The sequence below is a fragment of the Ylistrum balloti genome, unplaced genomic scaffold, assembly GCF_031769215.1.
Source record: "Ylistrum balloti isolate Yb309-2 unplaced genomic scaffold, AGI_CSIRO_Ybal_v1 Utg371236, whole genome shotgun sequence".
NCBI lineage: Eukaryota > Metazoa > Mollusca > Bivalvia > Pectinida > Pectinidae > Ylistrum > Ylistrum balloti.
In genome coordinates this window covers 193,203-209,761 of record NW_026782669.1, presented here as the reverse complement: position 1 = coordinate 209,761, position 16,559 = coordinate 193,203, and the positions used below count along the sequence as shown (strand labels likewise).

The 16,559-nt window shown below is 36.1% G+C and overlaps 1 protein-coding gene across 1 annotated transcript; it reads left to right on the top strand.

The window, feature by feature from the left end:
- The first annotated feature begins 262 nt into the window (after positions 1-262).
- On the top strand, positions 263-14,665 carry LOC132561600 (uncharacterized). The gene is made up of 4 exons (XM_060226299.1): positions 263-322; positions 11,008-11,218; positions 13,573-13,667; positions 14,299-14,665. Exons 1-4 carry the CDS (start codon positions 306-308, stop codon positions 14,513-14,515), a joined length of 540 nt encoding a protein of 179 aa, XP_060082282.1. The 5' UTR covers positions 263-305; the 3' UTR covers positions 14,516-14,665.
- Positions 14,666-16,559: the final 1,894 nt, after the last annotated feature.

The following is a 16,559-nucleotide window of genomic DNA, read 5'->3' as shown; positions in this document are numbered from 1 at the left end:
CCTACCCATAAAAGGTCTCTTTGAATTATAAATACGGTAGATTTATCTTTGTATGTATCGGTGTCTATTGAGAATATTGTAAGCGCACACGCCCAGCCGCTGAAGCTTTTCAGTACGTGTACGACCGTAAGATCTCACTGTATCGCTGTAAAGTATTAATAAGTATCGGATATGCTGACAAATGTCAAAGTGTGTGATCGCTCATTATCAAATTAACATTCCTGTACCAGATATTAGTACGTTATCGTGTCGAGTGTTGGTATCATCCTTTTACAAAGAGATTTATCGAGGCTTTATCAGCCAGGATGGGTCCGAGGTGTAGGTAAGTATCTTGTGTCATTGCATGGTATTTTTAAAAAAGTATAATGGTTCTTTCTACCGAAAACGAGGCAATACTCGAAGTACTCTGTCAAACCAGCCATATATTAACATTATTATGTTATGTTCTGTTCCGTTGCACACTGTCTCTTGAGTTCTTTGTTTTATGCGGTTCGCTGCTTGTGTATCATTTGTAATACCACAACATAGATAACTATCCGGTGCTTCATGTATATTGAATTATTGTTTTTCTATAAAACTCGGACTTGACACGCGCTCACGTGAAACAAGTGAATGTTAAATAGACGCGCAGCAATTTTTTTAATTACTGTACGTACAAAACAGTCTTAACCGCTATCTATGTGAGTTTGCTTTCTGCCTTAATTGCCTAGCCAACAGCAAAAGTCGTTTTTAAACTGAGTCTACATCACTGAACAACATGCGGGAGGCCCGACGAATATTTTTGCAGGGCATCAACGAGGAGCTGGTGACAACCATATTACTACATACTAATTATCAAGCAAATGCAAAAGAACTACTTTGTAATTTCACATGAACAAAGTACACATTTATAAATTCATAAAAATACTTCTATAGTTATCAAATTTCTCTTTGTTGTCTTGTTTATTGAATTTGAGTTTGCATTACGATTATGTTAACAGGTTGGTATTTTCTTGTTTAATGCCATCAAAACACGCGAACGGTTCTGTATTTCTATTATTCTTTTTTTTTCAAACGTCTCGCTTAGCAAAACTTCGTTTTTGACATCAGTTCTGTTTTGTCCAGACAAGAAAATGTGTAGGTTTTTCCCCCTATTCGTAACTCTACTGCTCCCTTCATGGCGACCATCTTTAAATGAGAGGTGGAGCATGACTAGGTAGGGAGGTCATGCCATCATGTCTCGGTGATGGTATTTCAGTATGACAGCACTATAAACGTTTCTCTTCGTCAGCCCATTGTCTTCAAATGACAATGGTTGTAACAAGGACATAAGCATAATAACAGAAAGCCATTGGTCATTCTGATTATTTCTCCTCGTTTCACTCTCCACTTTATCAGACGTTAAAGGTGGCTTGTGTCTGATTGATGTATATGTGACACAATACGATACAGCTGTTGCCACGGACTTGATTAGTTTTCCCGACACGAGTCTGATTTCATGAATAATACAGTTTTATTTTGAAATATATTCTATTGATAAATACATAAATAGCTCTATGAAGCTGCAACATGTTGCTTGCGACAAAAATTCCTGTTGGTAATTGTGTTTAAATCTGCGGACAGGAGAGACTAACAATGCGAACTCAGCAATACTTTTTAACGGCATATTGGATGCATTAGTGGTCCGTTTGTCCTCCTGTGTCGAGTTTGGTCCTAAAGAGCCATTGATTTGAACAAAAACACACCGAAACCAAAACCAGCGATAAAAGTGAATTATTGATATATTGTCTCAATTTGTTTTTTAAAAAAAAGTTATACTAGGACAAAACCTGGCCCTGATAACACCTTTAATTTGGTCTGTTTAAATGAATTAGATCGACGCAAAAAAGCAGTGGGGAGATCATTAGGTATAAAGGGTATTTAATGTGGGATTATTTTAGTGTACACATCAGTGATCGTGAGATAAGTTATATCGACTTGGATAAATCTTTTTGAAGACCTGGACAGAAGGTGGAGTACCTGGAGAAACCCCGAAAGATTAGACAGGAGATACCATGTCATTCCACGGTCGGTATGGGTATCGGATATAAGTACTACTGCTAAACAAAAAGCCTTAAAGTATTGAATAACGTACCTCAAGTCAAAATTCCACAGCAATGTTTTTATCAATAAGTAGCGCTTATTATTATTTTTTTTCCTTGAACAGGAAAACTTGCATCGCCAATGATCGCTGGAGAGATATTTGTATTACCATGTACCACGTGACTTGGTATGAACGTGTTGTCTGGAGAAGTCATTTGGCTGCAGTGTGCCACTATATTTTATACTGTGTGACTTGGTATGAACGTGTTGTCTGGAGAAGTCATTTGGCTGCTGTGTGCCACTATATTTTTTACTGTGTGACTTGGTATGAACGTGTTGTCTGGAGAAGTCATTTGGCTGCTGTGTGCCACTATATTTTTTACTTTGTGACTTGTTGTTATGAACGTGTTGTCTGGAGAAGTCGTTTGTCTGTTGTGTGACAGTGTATGTTTTACTGTATGTTTGTTGTCCGGAGACGTTCCTTTATTACTGTGTGTATTACCGTGTAACATGTATATAAATGTTGTCCGGAGGAGTCACATGATGTGTACATTACCGTGTGACTCTGTATATAAATGTTGTCCGGAGGAGTCACATGATGTGTACATTACCGTGTGACTCTGTATATAAGTGTTGTCCGGAGGAGTCACATACTGTGTACATTACCGTGTGACTCGGTATATAAGTGTTGTCCGGAGGAGTCACATACTGTATACATTACCGTGTGACTCTGTTTATATGTGTTGTCCGGAGGAGTCACATACTGTGTACATTACCGTGTGACTCTGTATATAAGTGTTGTCCGGAGGAGTCACATACTGTATACATTACCGTGTGACTCTGTTTATAAGTGTTGACCGGAGGAGTCACATTCTGTAAACATTACCGTGTGACTGTATATAAGTGTTGTCCGGAGGAGTCACCTTCTGTGTACATTACTGTGTGACTGTGTATATAAGTGTTGTGCGGAGGAGTCACCTTCTGTGTACATTACCGTGTGACTCTGTATATAAGTGTTGTCCGGAGGAGTCACATGATGTGTACATTAACGTGCGACTCTGTATATAAGTGTTGTCCGGAGGAGTCACATACTGTATACATTACCGTGTGACTCTGTATATAAGTGTTGTCCGGAGGAGTCACATGATGTGTACATTAACGTGCGACTCTGTATATAAGTGTTGTCCGGAGGAGTCACATTCTGTGTACATTACCGTGTGACTCTGTATATAAGTGTTGTCCGGAGGAGTCACATGATGTGTACATTACCGTGTGACTCGGTATATAAGTGTTGTAAGTCACTTGTCTCCTGTTTGACGATATATCGTGCAAGTATCAACAGGTATTGTTTCGGAATATTGTATAACAAAGACAGCATGTTTATACCTAACATTGCGAATGTCGTCATGCTTAGGTGCACATAAACCCCAGGGACTATACTGACGATGTGGCATTCCTTGTTGTCTCATGAATAAAAGAGATTCCACCACTGTTCATAAAGAAATTTGATATTTTACCTGTTTTGTGTTTGTCGACATGCCCTTCCAATAATTCATTTGCATACCAATGACATAAATTGGTATCAGCTGTTGTTGTTGAGAGAAAGACTGTTGTACAGTTGTTTATATGGGGATATAATGAGTACTGAAAACATGACTCATTTCTATAAGTCTGGAAAGCTTAGTTGATTTTACGAGAATCCGCTGTCGTATTTAAATATTATGAAGTTCAAACTGAAATGAAACATATATCACATTAAAATATCGGGATACAAATTCTCAATTTTAAATTCTGATAGAAAATCGTAATTTCGAAAAATTACATACAAAATATGTTGTTTGGATAATGAAGTCTGCCGGGACTTAATAAATTATTGATAAGTGAAACGAGAATCATAAAACTGTACATTCACATTCCACTCATATAAAAGCGAACTCATCATCTCTGCTGTAACAATCTACCCTGGAAATTCGCAGAATTAAAAGCGTCGACATTTATGTATGATGGCCGGGGAGACCAGGTAAATATATCTTGTAGTTAATTAGTAGTAACTATATCCGGTGTAAATAATACATGAATTTTCTACCACATTTTCTTGCAATGAATCACAAAATCTGCCTTCTGGTTTTAATTAATTCTATTTTGTTATAATTGTTTTAATTCGAAACTTTTCCTTTTCTTTCGAAAACTACAATTGTGATTGTTCATATACTGGTACACGAAATACATCGAAAATATTTCCCTTGCGTGTGGTTACAATTTTCTGAAAAACTACCACATATGCCGCCTCAATGACGGTTAACTTTAAATACATACTTAATAATCAAACAACTGGTTAATGCTGACGTTTGATCTGTGATGTATGACGTAATATTTAATATAATTCTTCGTGAAATTCTATCATAACAAGATGAACAGTGTATCAGTCGTATGATTTCCGTGAAAGGGTTCTATGATTGATAATAATTTAGATATATTTCAAGATTCCTATAGATCTAGCGATTAAATAATATCTAATAACAAATTGGACGAGACATATGTATGTATGGTGCTTAGGGATGGATTTATCTTTGTTAGGTTAAAACCAATCCGTAGAGGTGGAGCGTCTCCTTAGGCTAACCAGGTAACGTGAGTGTGTCTGGTTTTACAAGCCCGTGCATTGTATAAGTAATTTGAAGGTGGACATCAGGACCCTTTCTATGAACCCACCGACTAATGTCTTGACCTCCAGTTCGTGTGGCAGCACAATTTGTTTTATTCCACAACACGATTATACTTTGTAACTTTTGGAATGTTTTCTGGTATAAAAAAAATCGAAAACGAAGTCCGATCTTCGGTATATTTATCTCTTCGTTTCAAGAAGTGATAATGCATTGGAACATTGGAAGCTATGTACATATCTCTGAGTAATTACACTAACGAGACTCCACCTGCACCTTCAGCCTCAGTGGGGTGGTGGTGGGGTTCTGGGTGGGGGAGGTCACTTCATTTGGTTCCATTAATGTTCCAGCGGGTACGCTTTTATCTAAAGTAGCGGTAAACGCATATTCAAGATAGTGTTTGCTTCTAACCGTATTGAAAAAATATTGTACAGTATAACCTCGTTATCTCGAACCATGTAGAACCTTCGGTTCGAGATAACCGAGTATTTGATTTAAACAAATTCGAATATTCTGTGTGAAGTTAATAAAATTGACAGGAAACGATGAAATGCTTCGAATTAAACGGATCTTCGAGTTAAATGATTTTGAGAAAACAATGTTCGACTGAATATACTACCGAAGGCAGGAATACAGGCCACTAAAAGAAAAACCTATAGCTTCACCTTTGACCGAAGACAATTTCAGGGGGTTATTTTGTCCAACTTGCGGTCGTGTTAGAACTCAGAAAGAGAGTATGTTGCACGCAAAAAAAAGTAGTAATGAGACGAATGAAACATATAAACGGTGTGTTATTTTGCTTTTTTCATGTAATGCATATTTATAGTTTATAAACCTCACGAAAATACTAAAAACAAGAAAAGGGAGTTAGGACATCTTTTAAGCTTCAGTACGATACTACTTTTACGTAAAGTCTGTTTTAACTGCACAGTTGAAAACTGTTTCCTAACAGAGCTTAAAATGAAAACACATCTGACGGTCATAGTTGTCGAGTCACGGGATGTACTGTATACGGAATAGGTCACAGCTGTCTTGTGATACTGAACAGTGAAATTCCATTTTCAACTCCGACAAGCATGGGTGACTGTTGCTGGTGAGTTTTACCTCTGTAATCACATTACATATTTATATGTTGACTAAGAGCTTACTTTCGACATTATTTCAGAGCCTTTATTGAACTGAGATAACATCAGAAATATTTTGCATAGTAAAAACTCGCGTTAGAAATCGTTATGTGTATGTCCGTTTGTTAAAATATTTGTCGCCTTGTGTGAGCTATCCCCTTCCACAATACGGTCGATAATAACAGTAGACTACGCTGTCTGTTCGGACGAGGAAATCGATAATTACGGCATGCTTGCTGATTTTGTTCATAAATAGGTGTATTCGTTACGCTTACAAACAAAATTATCCTAGACTGGTTAGACTGAGACAGATTGTAAACAGTGTTTTGTATAGTCTGGATTTATGCTGTCTATCTGTAGATGTCCTGATTAGGTTTGGTGTGGATTGAAATCGTTGAACAATTGTGGAGCTACACTTTAAAGTGTTCTCAGGTTATGAAAATCAGAAATTAGGGCCGTACGGAGACCTGATAAAATATCAATATTTTTCAGTGAGATAACAAAAAGCAGAACTTCGAAGAAAAGTTTTTTTGTTTTTTGTTTTTTTTGTTTTTTGTTTTTTTTGTTGATGTGAACTGTAAGGGGAATAATTTAATGAGTTTTAATTGCAATGCAAATGAGAACGAAACGGTACTACTGAAAACATGTATTGAAGACATATTTGTGTCCAAGGTACACATAAGTTATAAACATTGGTACATTCTAGACTAAAGAAGGTCGCTGGTAACAAATGCACATTATCTGATCTGTAGCACATGTAGTTGTCAAACTCTACTATGTTACTGTGTTTTACACTGACACAAACAAATTTAGTATCAAATAAAAGACATATGACAAAAACCTGGTAGACTACGTGTATATAATTATAATAACACTTAACATTCAGTAGAAATATACTTTACTCAGTATAAATAGAAACTTGTAAAAACATAGACAGATGTGTCGCTGTTACAGACCAAAGTTTACATTTCCGGCGGCAACTATGTACACTAAATACATTTGCAATTCGATCGAAGCTTACGAAATTAAGTTCATTTAAAACCCTTTAACTTTTCACAAGCTTATGTTACATCTAATTTCTCGTATTAAATTCTTGCCCAGGTGTGTGTTACTTAAGTGTAAAAAAAAAAAAATCTGCGCTATGTTTCCACATAACATGCTTCTTAGTAAACTTTTTTTTCGGTTTTCATTGGTGTTTTATTTTTTGTCTATAAGCGACAGATAGGGAGATGTATAGTGGCAATAACGTATACAGACGTACTAGTCTGTATAATTATTGGACTTCCGGAACGATATACTCATGACTTGTATTGTAATGGACACGTGGTTTTGTTTACACGTGCATGTCACGTGCCTGCTGATTATCGGGTAATCATCATGGTAATATCTAGTCAAAAAGAAATATCATATGATAGAGAGCACGTGCATAATTCATCATATATCAACATACACAGGATGTGACACTCCCACTCTAGGCATCCTACTGTAATAGTCAGTCGGTTCCTATGAAGTACTTGCACCCTTGACAACTCATAGTGTTGAAGTCTTGTGACTGAGATCAGGTTCTACACTGATAAGGGTCATACACAGGGGATGGTGTATATTTCTGTGTCCGTCTGTATTATAGACACATGAAAAAGTGTGGGTAACCTTGAGTAGATATGGCTCATAAACAGGGGATGGTGTATATTTCTGTCCCCGTCTGTATTATAGACACATGAAAAAGTGTGGGTAACCTTGAGTAGATACGGCTCATACACAGGGGATGGTGTATATTTCTGTGTCCGTCTGTATTATAGACACATGAAAAAGTATGGGTAACCTTGAGTAGATACGGCTCATACACAGGGGATTGTGTATATTTCTGTGTCCGTCTGCATTATAGACACATGAAAAAGTATGGGTAACCTTGAGTAGATACGGCCCATACACAGGGGATGGTGTATTTTTCTGTCTCCGTCTGTATTATAGACACATGCGAAGGAGCAGATAAGGTTCATACACAGGGGCTTGTTACTATTGATGTTTCTCTCTTTCATTTTAGCTTATAAGATCAACACATACACATTATTAAGCCCTTTGTTTCACGCTGACACAGTCTCAAAAGCTACCCATTAACCTATGAAAGTGATGACTGCTAACGAAATCAACATATAATCTAATTTTATGTTGGTATTTTCTTGTTTTTTTTTATATATATAATAAACTTATAAAATATTCAATTTTGGAATACGAGACTGAAATAATTAATTTCTAATGAATATATATATATATATATTTGTGTTGAAATTCACATAGTTCCTGATATATTAAAATTCCTAAAAAAATGTTTTCATTCTGTATAGTGCAACAGTAGAATAATTGCTTGTGGTGGTACCAATACACTGCTGTATATAGTATTGTTCTTTCTTATTGTTTGTGTTTAAACGTATTTTCACAATACAAACAATGTCGTTGGATCTCGTTAACGTTTGGTATAACAAACTTCAATCTTGTGATGACATTTAAATAACCTAGATAGATATACAGATGTATTTAGATTAAGATAATAACCTTTAATTGAGGGTGTTTAGTGACATTCCTAAAATAACGAAAGGATAAAAATAAAATGTATATTGTAATTAGACAAGAAGAAATATTGTGTCGTTGACCTTATATTGTCATTTAGGAGTACAGAGTACAACAAGCCTTAAAGTTCGGCTCTACACATAGGCCATCTCTCTATAAAGACCGCCTCTCTGGAAAGGAAACCTGTCTATATAGGCAACCTCTCTATAAAGACCATTAGTCTATACAGTTCACCTCTCTATAATGACCGTAAGTCTTTACATGCCACCTCTCTATAAAGACCATAAGTCTACACAGGTCACCTCTCTACAAAGACCATTAGTCTATGCAGACCACCTCTCTATAAAGGCCATTAATCTATACAGGCCACCTCTCTATAAAGACCATTAAACTTTAAATGCCACCTCTCTATAAAGACCATTAGTTTACACAGGCCACCTCTCTATAAAGACCATAAGTCTACACAGGTTTCCTCTCTACTAAGACCATTAGTCTATGCAGGTCACCTCTCTATAAAAACCATTAGTCTATGCAGGTCACCTCTCTATAAAAACCATTAGTCTATGCAGGTCACCTTTCTACAAAACAATTAGTCTTTAGATAAGTAGATTGGTCTTATTGTCTGGGTTGAAAGCATTTGTGAGTAGATTTGGCTTGTTGTCTGGGTTGAAGGTATGGGGGATATAATGGTGTTGCAACATTGTTTGAAATATGAAGGAAGGGAATGATGTTGTTTGTAAATTCTTATGGAATGCAACGTACATCTAACCCCGCACGTTCCAATATATAAAATGACCAGTTGTTATATACAGAAAGGAATATTCTGTCTGTGATGTAGGTAAGGTTTTGATATGTTTTCAAGTGTTTACAGATATCGATATTATGTAAAACTTATCTTTTGACAAACGATCTTTGATTTAAACATTTGACAGTAGAAAACTAGAAACCAAGCATTGCAGCTTTAAATGATCAAATTCCAACACGAAAAAACTATTTCATTACATAACAATGTATAAACGTCTCTTCATTGTATCGATTACATGCAGTTTGGCAGATCGAGTGCTCTGGGTCCAGATCAATTATCTGACCTTCATTTAACATACTTACGTTTTACCGTAATAATCCGACAGAAAACAACGTGACAATTAAAACTTCAATTTGATAATTATTTACCTAGTTATAATGACCTGATGTTTAATGTAAAATGGCTTCATAGAATTTAATGATGAATTTATAAAAACAGAGTTAATATCAACGTGTAACCAACTGATATAATTATGTCAGCGAAGTGTAAAAATGACACGAGGAACAGTTGTCGGCAGGAAGAAGATACAATCGGAACTTCTCGGGAAAATTTCCGCCATTTTTCGATAGATTTTCGGATATTTCTCAGAGATGTCGTACAGTTTTGTGCGAACAGCAAAGAGTTTCGCCTCCCTCGCAAGGGTTATCTCCCTTTCATTGCTAAAACGGAACTAGTGTTTCTCAACGGCCAATACATGAAAGCAGTCCTGTTGACATAAACCGCTCATGACTATGCACTGCCCAGTTCACGGCAATTACCTGTGTATATATAAATATGTACATGTCTTTATGTCAGCATATATGTAAAAATATAATAGTAAAACGCACGTGAGTTTAGGATGCGTATGCGCGTGTAGGCATCTACACATCTTATCTTGAGTGTGGGTGGTTTTTGGTATGAACGACAACTATAGAAATTTAAATATGGTCAATTCTTGTAAAGTTATTGAATCCAAAGAATGGCTCTGAGAATAAAAAAAATGTGGCCAATTATTCGAGGGAATCGCATGACACGCTTATCAATGTAAAACAACCGTGTTTTAACATATCATGTATCATGTACTACCGCTGAAGTCGGTTTAACATTGATCTCGCTGACAATTCTTCATGTCGCCGGTAATAAAATGAAGTCTCATTTCACGATTTTTCTAACATGGTATATGTATACAAATATAATACAAGAAAGCCTTTTGTATGGTGATGAATTTTAAAACATGAAATCAAACAAAGCTATTTGAAATCATTTACTACTGTCTTATTTATACGCTGTATATCATATGGTAAATATGAGACGCTATACAGCGTTCTTTGAAATTTAATGATCAAAATTTATAAAATTATTAAAAAATTTGCGTAACTACAGATCAACACACGTGTATCGTGTCATCTATTTTCCTGTTGACGTCTACGATATCCTCTCCTCTTCTTCACCCCCCCCCCCCCCACCCCCACCCCCCTCCACATTTTATTTTTCTTCCTGTTCCAACGTGTACCTGGTAAAATACGTTATATATTGAATACACGATAATAATAGTTGATAATTCAATTGTTGATATTTGAATGTGTATATCTGTTATATAAAAGACTTTGATGAGTTGTAATACTCTGTATCCGATCCTTTTATGTAACATTAATGCAAAACGTTTTGTTCCAATAATCTAAAATTATTTTATTCGTAAAAAAACCCCGAGATCAAGAAATGAGATTTGAGTATTTGGAAGGACATAAAGACAAATTTTATCCTCTAACATTTTACCATTTTACAACTACTTAATTTTTATCTGCTGTAGCAAAAACACTAAAAAGGGGGCGTACTCCGCTACAGCAACAGAAGATGATGATTTCGAGCACGTGGAGGGAAGCACTGCCCTTTCAATAACTGACCGCTATCTGAAGGCCGAATTCACTGCGATGGATACAAACAAAAATGGAATGTTGACCCCTGATCAGTTTGTGAAACTTCTCATGTTCCTGGGATATGGAGGGAGCGACCAAGGCATGGTGGGTGAGACTATGACTACACAGTAAATACCTTATATAAACTATTTTAAAACAATTGCGAAAAAAGTTATTTCGACTCATCCTAATCACGCTTGTTGGCCCGGATGTAAGCGCTTGATAGGGTTTACAGGTGACAGACAACCAGAGAACACGTGGAAACCCACATGGTCCTTCAGGTGACCCTTTTTCTTTTAATGTTCATTTATGGGGTCGAACACTGGACGGCCAGGTGAAAGGCGAGTGCGTTACCACTGCGCCACGTTTTTTTTAAATTGACATTGGTTACGTCATATTGTAAAGTCGTATGATCGTTTGGTGGTGATTTTATAACGTTTGGTGGCAGCTATGTCTTTAATATATAACTTTATTATATTCTGTAGCATTATTTCATATATGGTGCTTTCTTTCATCCTGTAACTGGCGCTGCCACATGTAGTTTTGATTTACCCGACAGTGACGGCAAAAAAGGGTATTTTAGCGCGTGCATTTAGTCGTCAGGTTTACTTTCTGATAAACTTAAACATTCCATATATAAATATGAACCACAGTTTTAATAAGCGACTTCATTTGTTGTAACAAGGAAATTTCTTTTCGAAAATGCTTTTTATATCCAACTAAGTATTGAACAATGATTTTGATGTGCGTCAACAGACACAATCAAGCATAATGGCAACATTAGGTAGTTAGAGATTGAATAGGCCTAATAAACTGCTGATGGTCTCAGTTTTCAACAAGTGTGGCGGAATAAATAAAATACATGGTCAGTGTACTATAATATAAGCTGTATTTTGGCTCGTGACAGAAAGACAGACCACTGACCATTTACTTACGATAGATTTTGGTTACGTTGTATTTTGTCACAATGTATTATATTTGGTGGTTACTTTAAGGCGCTACCTTGTGTACATTCTACGTCATCTTGTTTACATTCTACATCACCTTGTTTACATTCTACATCACCTTGTGTACATTCTACATCACCTTGTTTACATTCTACATCACCTTGTGTACATTCTACACCACCTTGTGTACATTCTACATCACCTTATGTACATTCTACATCACCTTGTGTACATTCTACATCACCTTGTGTACATTCTACATCACCTTGTGTACATTCTACATCACCTTGTGTACATTCTACATCACCTTGTGTACATTCTACATCACCTTGTTTACATTCTATATCACCTTGTGTACATTCTACATCACCTTGTGTACATTCTACATCACCTTGTTTACATTCTACATCACCTTGTGTACATTCTACATCACCTTGTGTACATTCTACACCACCTTGTGTACATTCTACATCACCTTGTGTACATTCTACATCACCTTGTGTACATTCTACATCACCTTGTGTACATTCTACATCACCTTGTGTACATTCTACACCACCTTGTGTACATTCTACATCACCTTGTGTACATCACCTTGTGTACATTCTACATCACCTTGTGTACATTCTACATCACCTTGTGTACATTCTACATCACCTAATGTACATTCTACATCACCTTGTGTACATTCTACATCACCTTGTTTACATTCTACATCACTTTGTTTACATTCTACATCACCTTGTGTACATTCTACATCATCTTGTGTACATTCTACATCACCTGTATACATTCTACATCACCTTGTGTACATTCTACATCACCTTGTGTACATTCTACATCACCTTGTGTACATTCTACATCACCTTGTGTACATTCTACGTCATCTTGTGTACATTCTACATCACCTTGTGTACATTCTACATCACCTTGTTTACATTCTACATCACCTTATGTACATTCTACATCACCTTGTGTACATTCTACATCACCTTGTGTACATTCTACACCACCTTGTTTACATTCTACATCACCTTATGTACATTCTACATCACCTTGTGTACATTCTACGTCATCTTGTGTACATTCTACATCACCTTGTGTACATTCTACATCACCTTGTTTACATTCTACATCACCTTATGTACATTCTACATCACCGTATGTACATTCTACATCACCTTGTTTACATTCTACATCACCGTATGTACATTCTACATCACCTTGTTTACATTCTACGTCATCTTGTGTACATTCTACATCACCTTGTGTACATTCTACATCACCTTGTGTACATTCTACATCACCTTATGTACATTCTACATCACCCTATGTACATTCTACATCACCTTATGTACATTCAAAAGTATCCTATGTACATTTAATATTATCTTCTGCGACAGATTCCACGATATTTTCCTCGTCATACAAAGTACGAAAAAATCGAAATTTATTGTAGAGAATACTGTTTACCAATTATGACGAATTAATATTGAACTTTTATATGAACAGGCTCTGCTGAAATCCGTGAACAAGGACGAGAACACAGTTATAACACTTGATGAATATTTCGACGCTATGAAAAATAACCCACAAGTTCTACAAAAGTAAGTCATGCCATATGTCGCCTTTACACTGAAGAAGTGGTGTAAGTAAAATTGCTTTCCGTGTCGTATATATTTGAGTAAGTGTTAAAGAACAATTGTTTAATATTTACTCTGAACTTCTAATAATGTCAAACATATGGTGGCTTATTTCTGCTATTTCGTTGTTTCGCTTTGTCGCCCCGACAGAACGATCAGTATCGTCTTTTCACAGCGACATAACGAAAAGACGACAAAATTCAACGCGAAATAACGAAAACTTGAAGTTATTCACCCCGCTAATTATTGTCTTTTCGCCGCGACAAAGCGATAATTATCGTCTTTTCGCCCCACTAATTATCGTCTTTTCGCCGCAACAAAACGTTAATTATCGCCTTTTCGCCCAGCTAATTAACACCTTTTCGCCCCGCTAATTATCGTCAGCCACCATGCAAACATAATTTGCGACCACTGTCAGATACTGCCAAAACTGTCTAAAGGAAGCAAGACCAACAGTGTGAGAATTGTACAACACAGATCAACTATCATCTGTTAATGGGTACGTTTCAGGACAAGTATGATGTCAGAATTTATACGAGACCCAATGAATTGAAAATCAGAATTGTTGAACTATGTCAGAATCTTTATGTTTCAGAACAAGTATGATGCGAGATCTATTTGGAAGATTTGACGACAATAAAGACGGCAAGGCTCGAAGAGATCAAATTGAGCAAGGATTCAGAGATATGGGGATAGAGGTCGACGCCGAAATGAAAAGAGACATTGCAAGTATGGACGAAAATCAGGATGGAAACATAGCCTACGAGGAATTCGTTCATTCACAACTGAAGAAAAAGAAGTTTATCACCTAAAATGAATTGTCGTAAATTTTTTTACATACATAGAGAAATTTTTAATTGGGTTTGATCAGAGGGAGTTTTTAAATATAACTTTATTATCTCGGTCTATATCGTCAATTAGTGCCAGTTTATTCCAGTTCATGGACTTAAAATGAAATTTGAAGAAACTACGGCTTCCTGTCTCAATTCGCAACTAATTAACTTTATCGTATTCTGATAACCGCTTGTATCTCGATATTAGATTTAGCGTTAGGATAGCATCAGTGCACTCTTCTGACGTGGAATCCCGTTTGGATCGGAGTTCTGTGTCATACTCAGGAAAATGAACACTCGGATTTCAGAGGAACATAACAACACAACACTAAACCACTAGAGCTATTTACACGATTGACTTTCAGACACTGAAGTTTGATTGACCGTAGGAATATATTTAGAATCATTATTAAAATGTTGCAATGACTTACAAATAACAGTGCCTTCATCTGAATCAGACCGTACAGCGCTTGGTTTTGTATTGTTTTGCGGTCGAATGACATAGATATTTATTGCACAACAACACCAAGAAAGATTCTATCACAAAATGAAACACGTGAAATTCAAACTTTAAAATTATACCAAATGAACTGAAAAATAAAATAAAATAATTATGGTGCATCTAGGAGTTCAAGATATGGGAATACTTTTATGAATACAATGAGAGGGATACCTGGAGAATGACGAAATTGAAATATTAAGTTAAATATTTCCTCGTTACTGGAGAAGTTATATTCTGTTAAAATATCTAGATTGCAAAAAGCTTTGCATTTTTTGTGTGTGCACATTCTGAAATTAATTCCACTACAATGAATGAGAATGGGCCTCGAAAATCGTACGCCAGTGTTCATACAAAGTATATCTGATATTGAAATATATGTTGAAAGCACAAAATGTAGCACATTAACGATTTCATAGACGCAAAGCTTTTTGTTTATCGCCCGAATCCTCTATATTAATACAAGCTATTTTGATACATATATTAGGTTCATTGATTGTGCAACATCTTGGTTGATACAAGCATGTTAACATTACCAAAGAAAATTCTTACTGACATTTGTGATAGATGTTGTTTGCTTCAAAATTAATCTGAACGTTGTGTATTTTGTGTCTGTTTGAAGACATACAACATATTCTAGACGGAATACGTTTACTTAAATATCGTCATAACCATTTACTATAATATAAACTTGATCTATTTTAAAACATTTGCGAAACACGTTATTTCAACTTATACTAACCACCCTTGTTAACCCGGATGTAAGCGCATGTGGGAGGAAACCCGAGTACCCAGGGAAAACCCACGTGGTCGGGCAGGTGACCCCATACCTTTTCACGTCCGTTCTAGGAATCGAACCCCTGACGGCTAGGTGAGAAAACAAATGTTACCACAAAACTATCCGACCACCATCTTCTCAAACGTGATATATAACACCAGATAACTCGTAAAACTAAATTTATCGTAATATTCTTATTTTAAAACTCGTTTCCTTAACTCGTAAACAGGGTATGTATCCAGTGTAATAACTATTGTAAAACTCGTTTGGATGATGAGTTGTACGTCATTGAGTGTGTAGATGACCTTTCCAGTGTATAATTTTATACCATTTAAACACGTTTTATTCTATCTTTGATTGTGCCCATCATTACCAATTTATATTGTAGTATTGTAACTTACTTATTTATGTATTAATACATTTTCAATTCAATTTAATGTCGTTATCTGTTATTTGTTTGAGCCCACCTCAACATGTAACGCCGACAAAGACAAGGCCACCAATTGATAAAATGTTATAACAAGGGATCTAGAAAGGAGATCAGAATTTTAGCAACGACAAAACTGACAAGACATTACAAGTGATAGGAATCCTTGCTGCGCGATAAAACAATGGCCAAGTGCAATGTTGATCAAAGTCCCTGTAGGAAGGAAGTTACTGGATTGCTGTTATGGAATTTTTTAAACGTTGCAATGGTAACCTTGCTTTCGAGCCTACAAGCTTGAGACTCGACGTCGTCCATGATG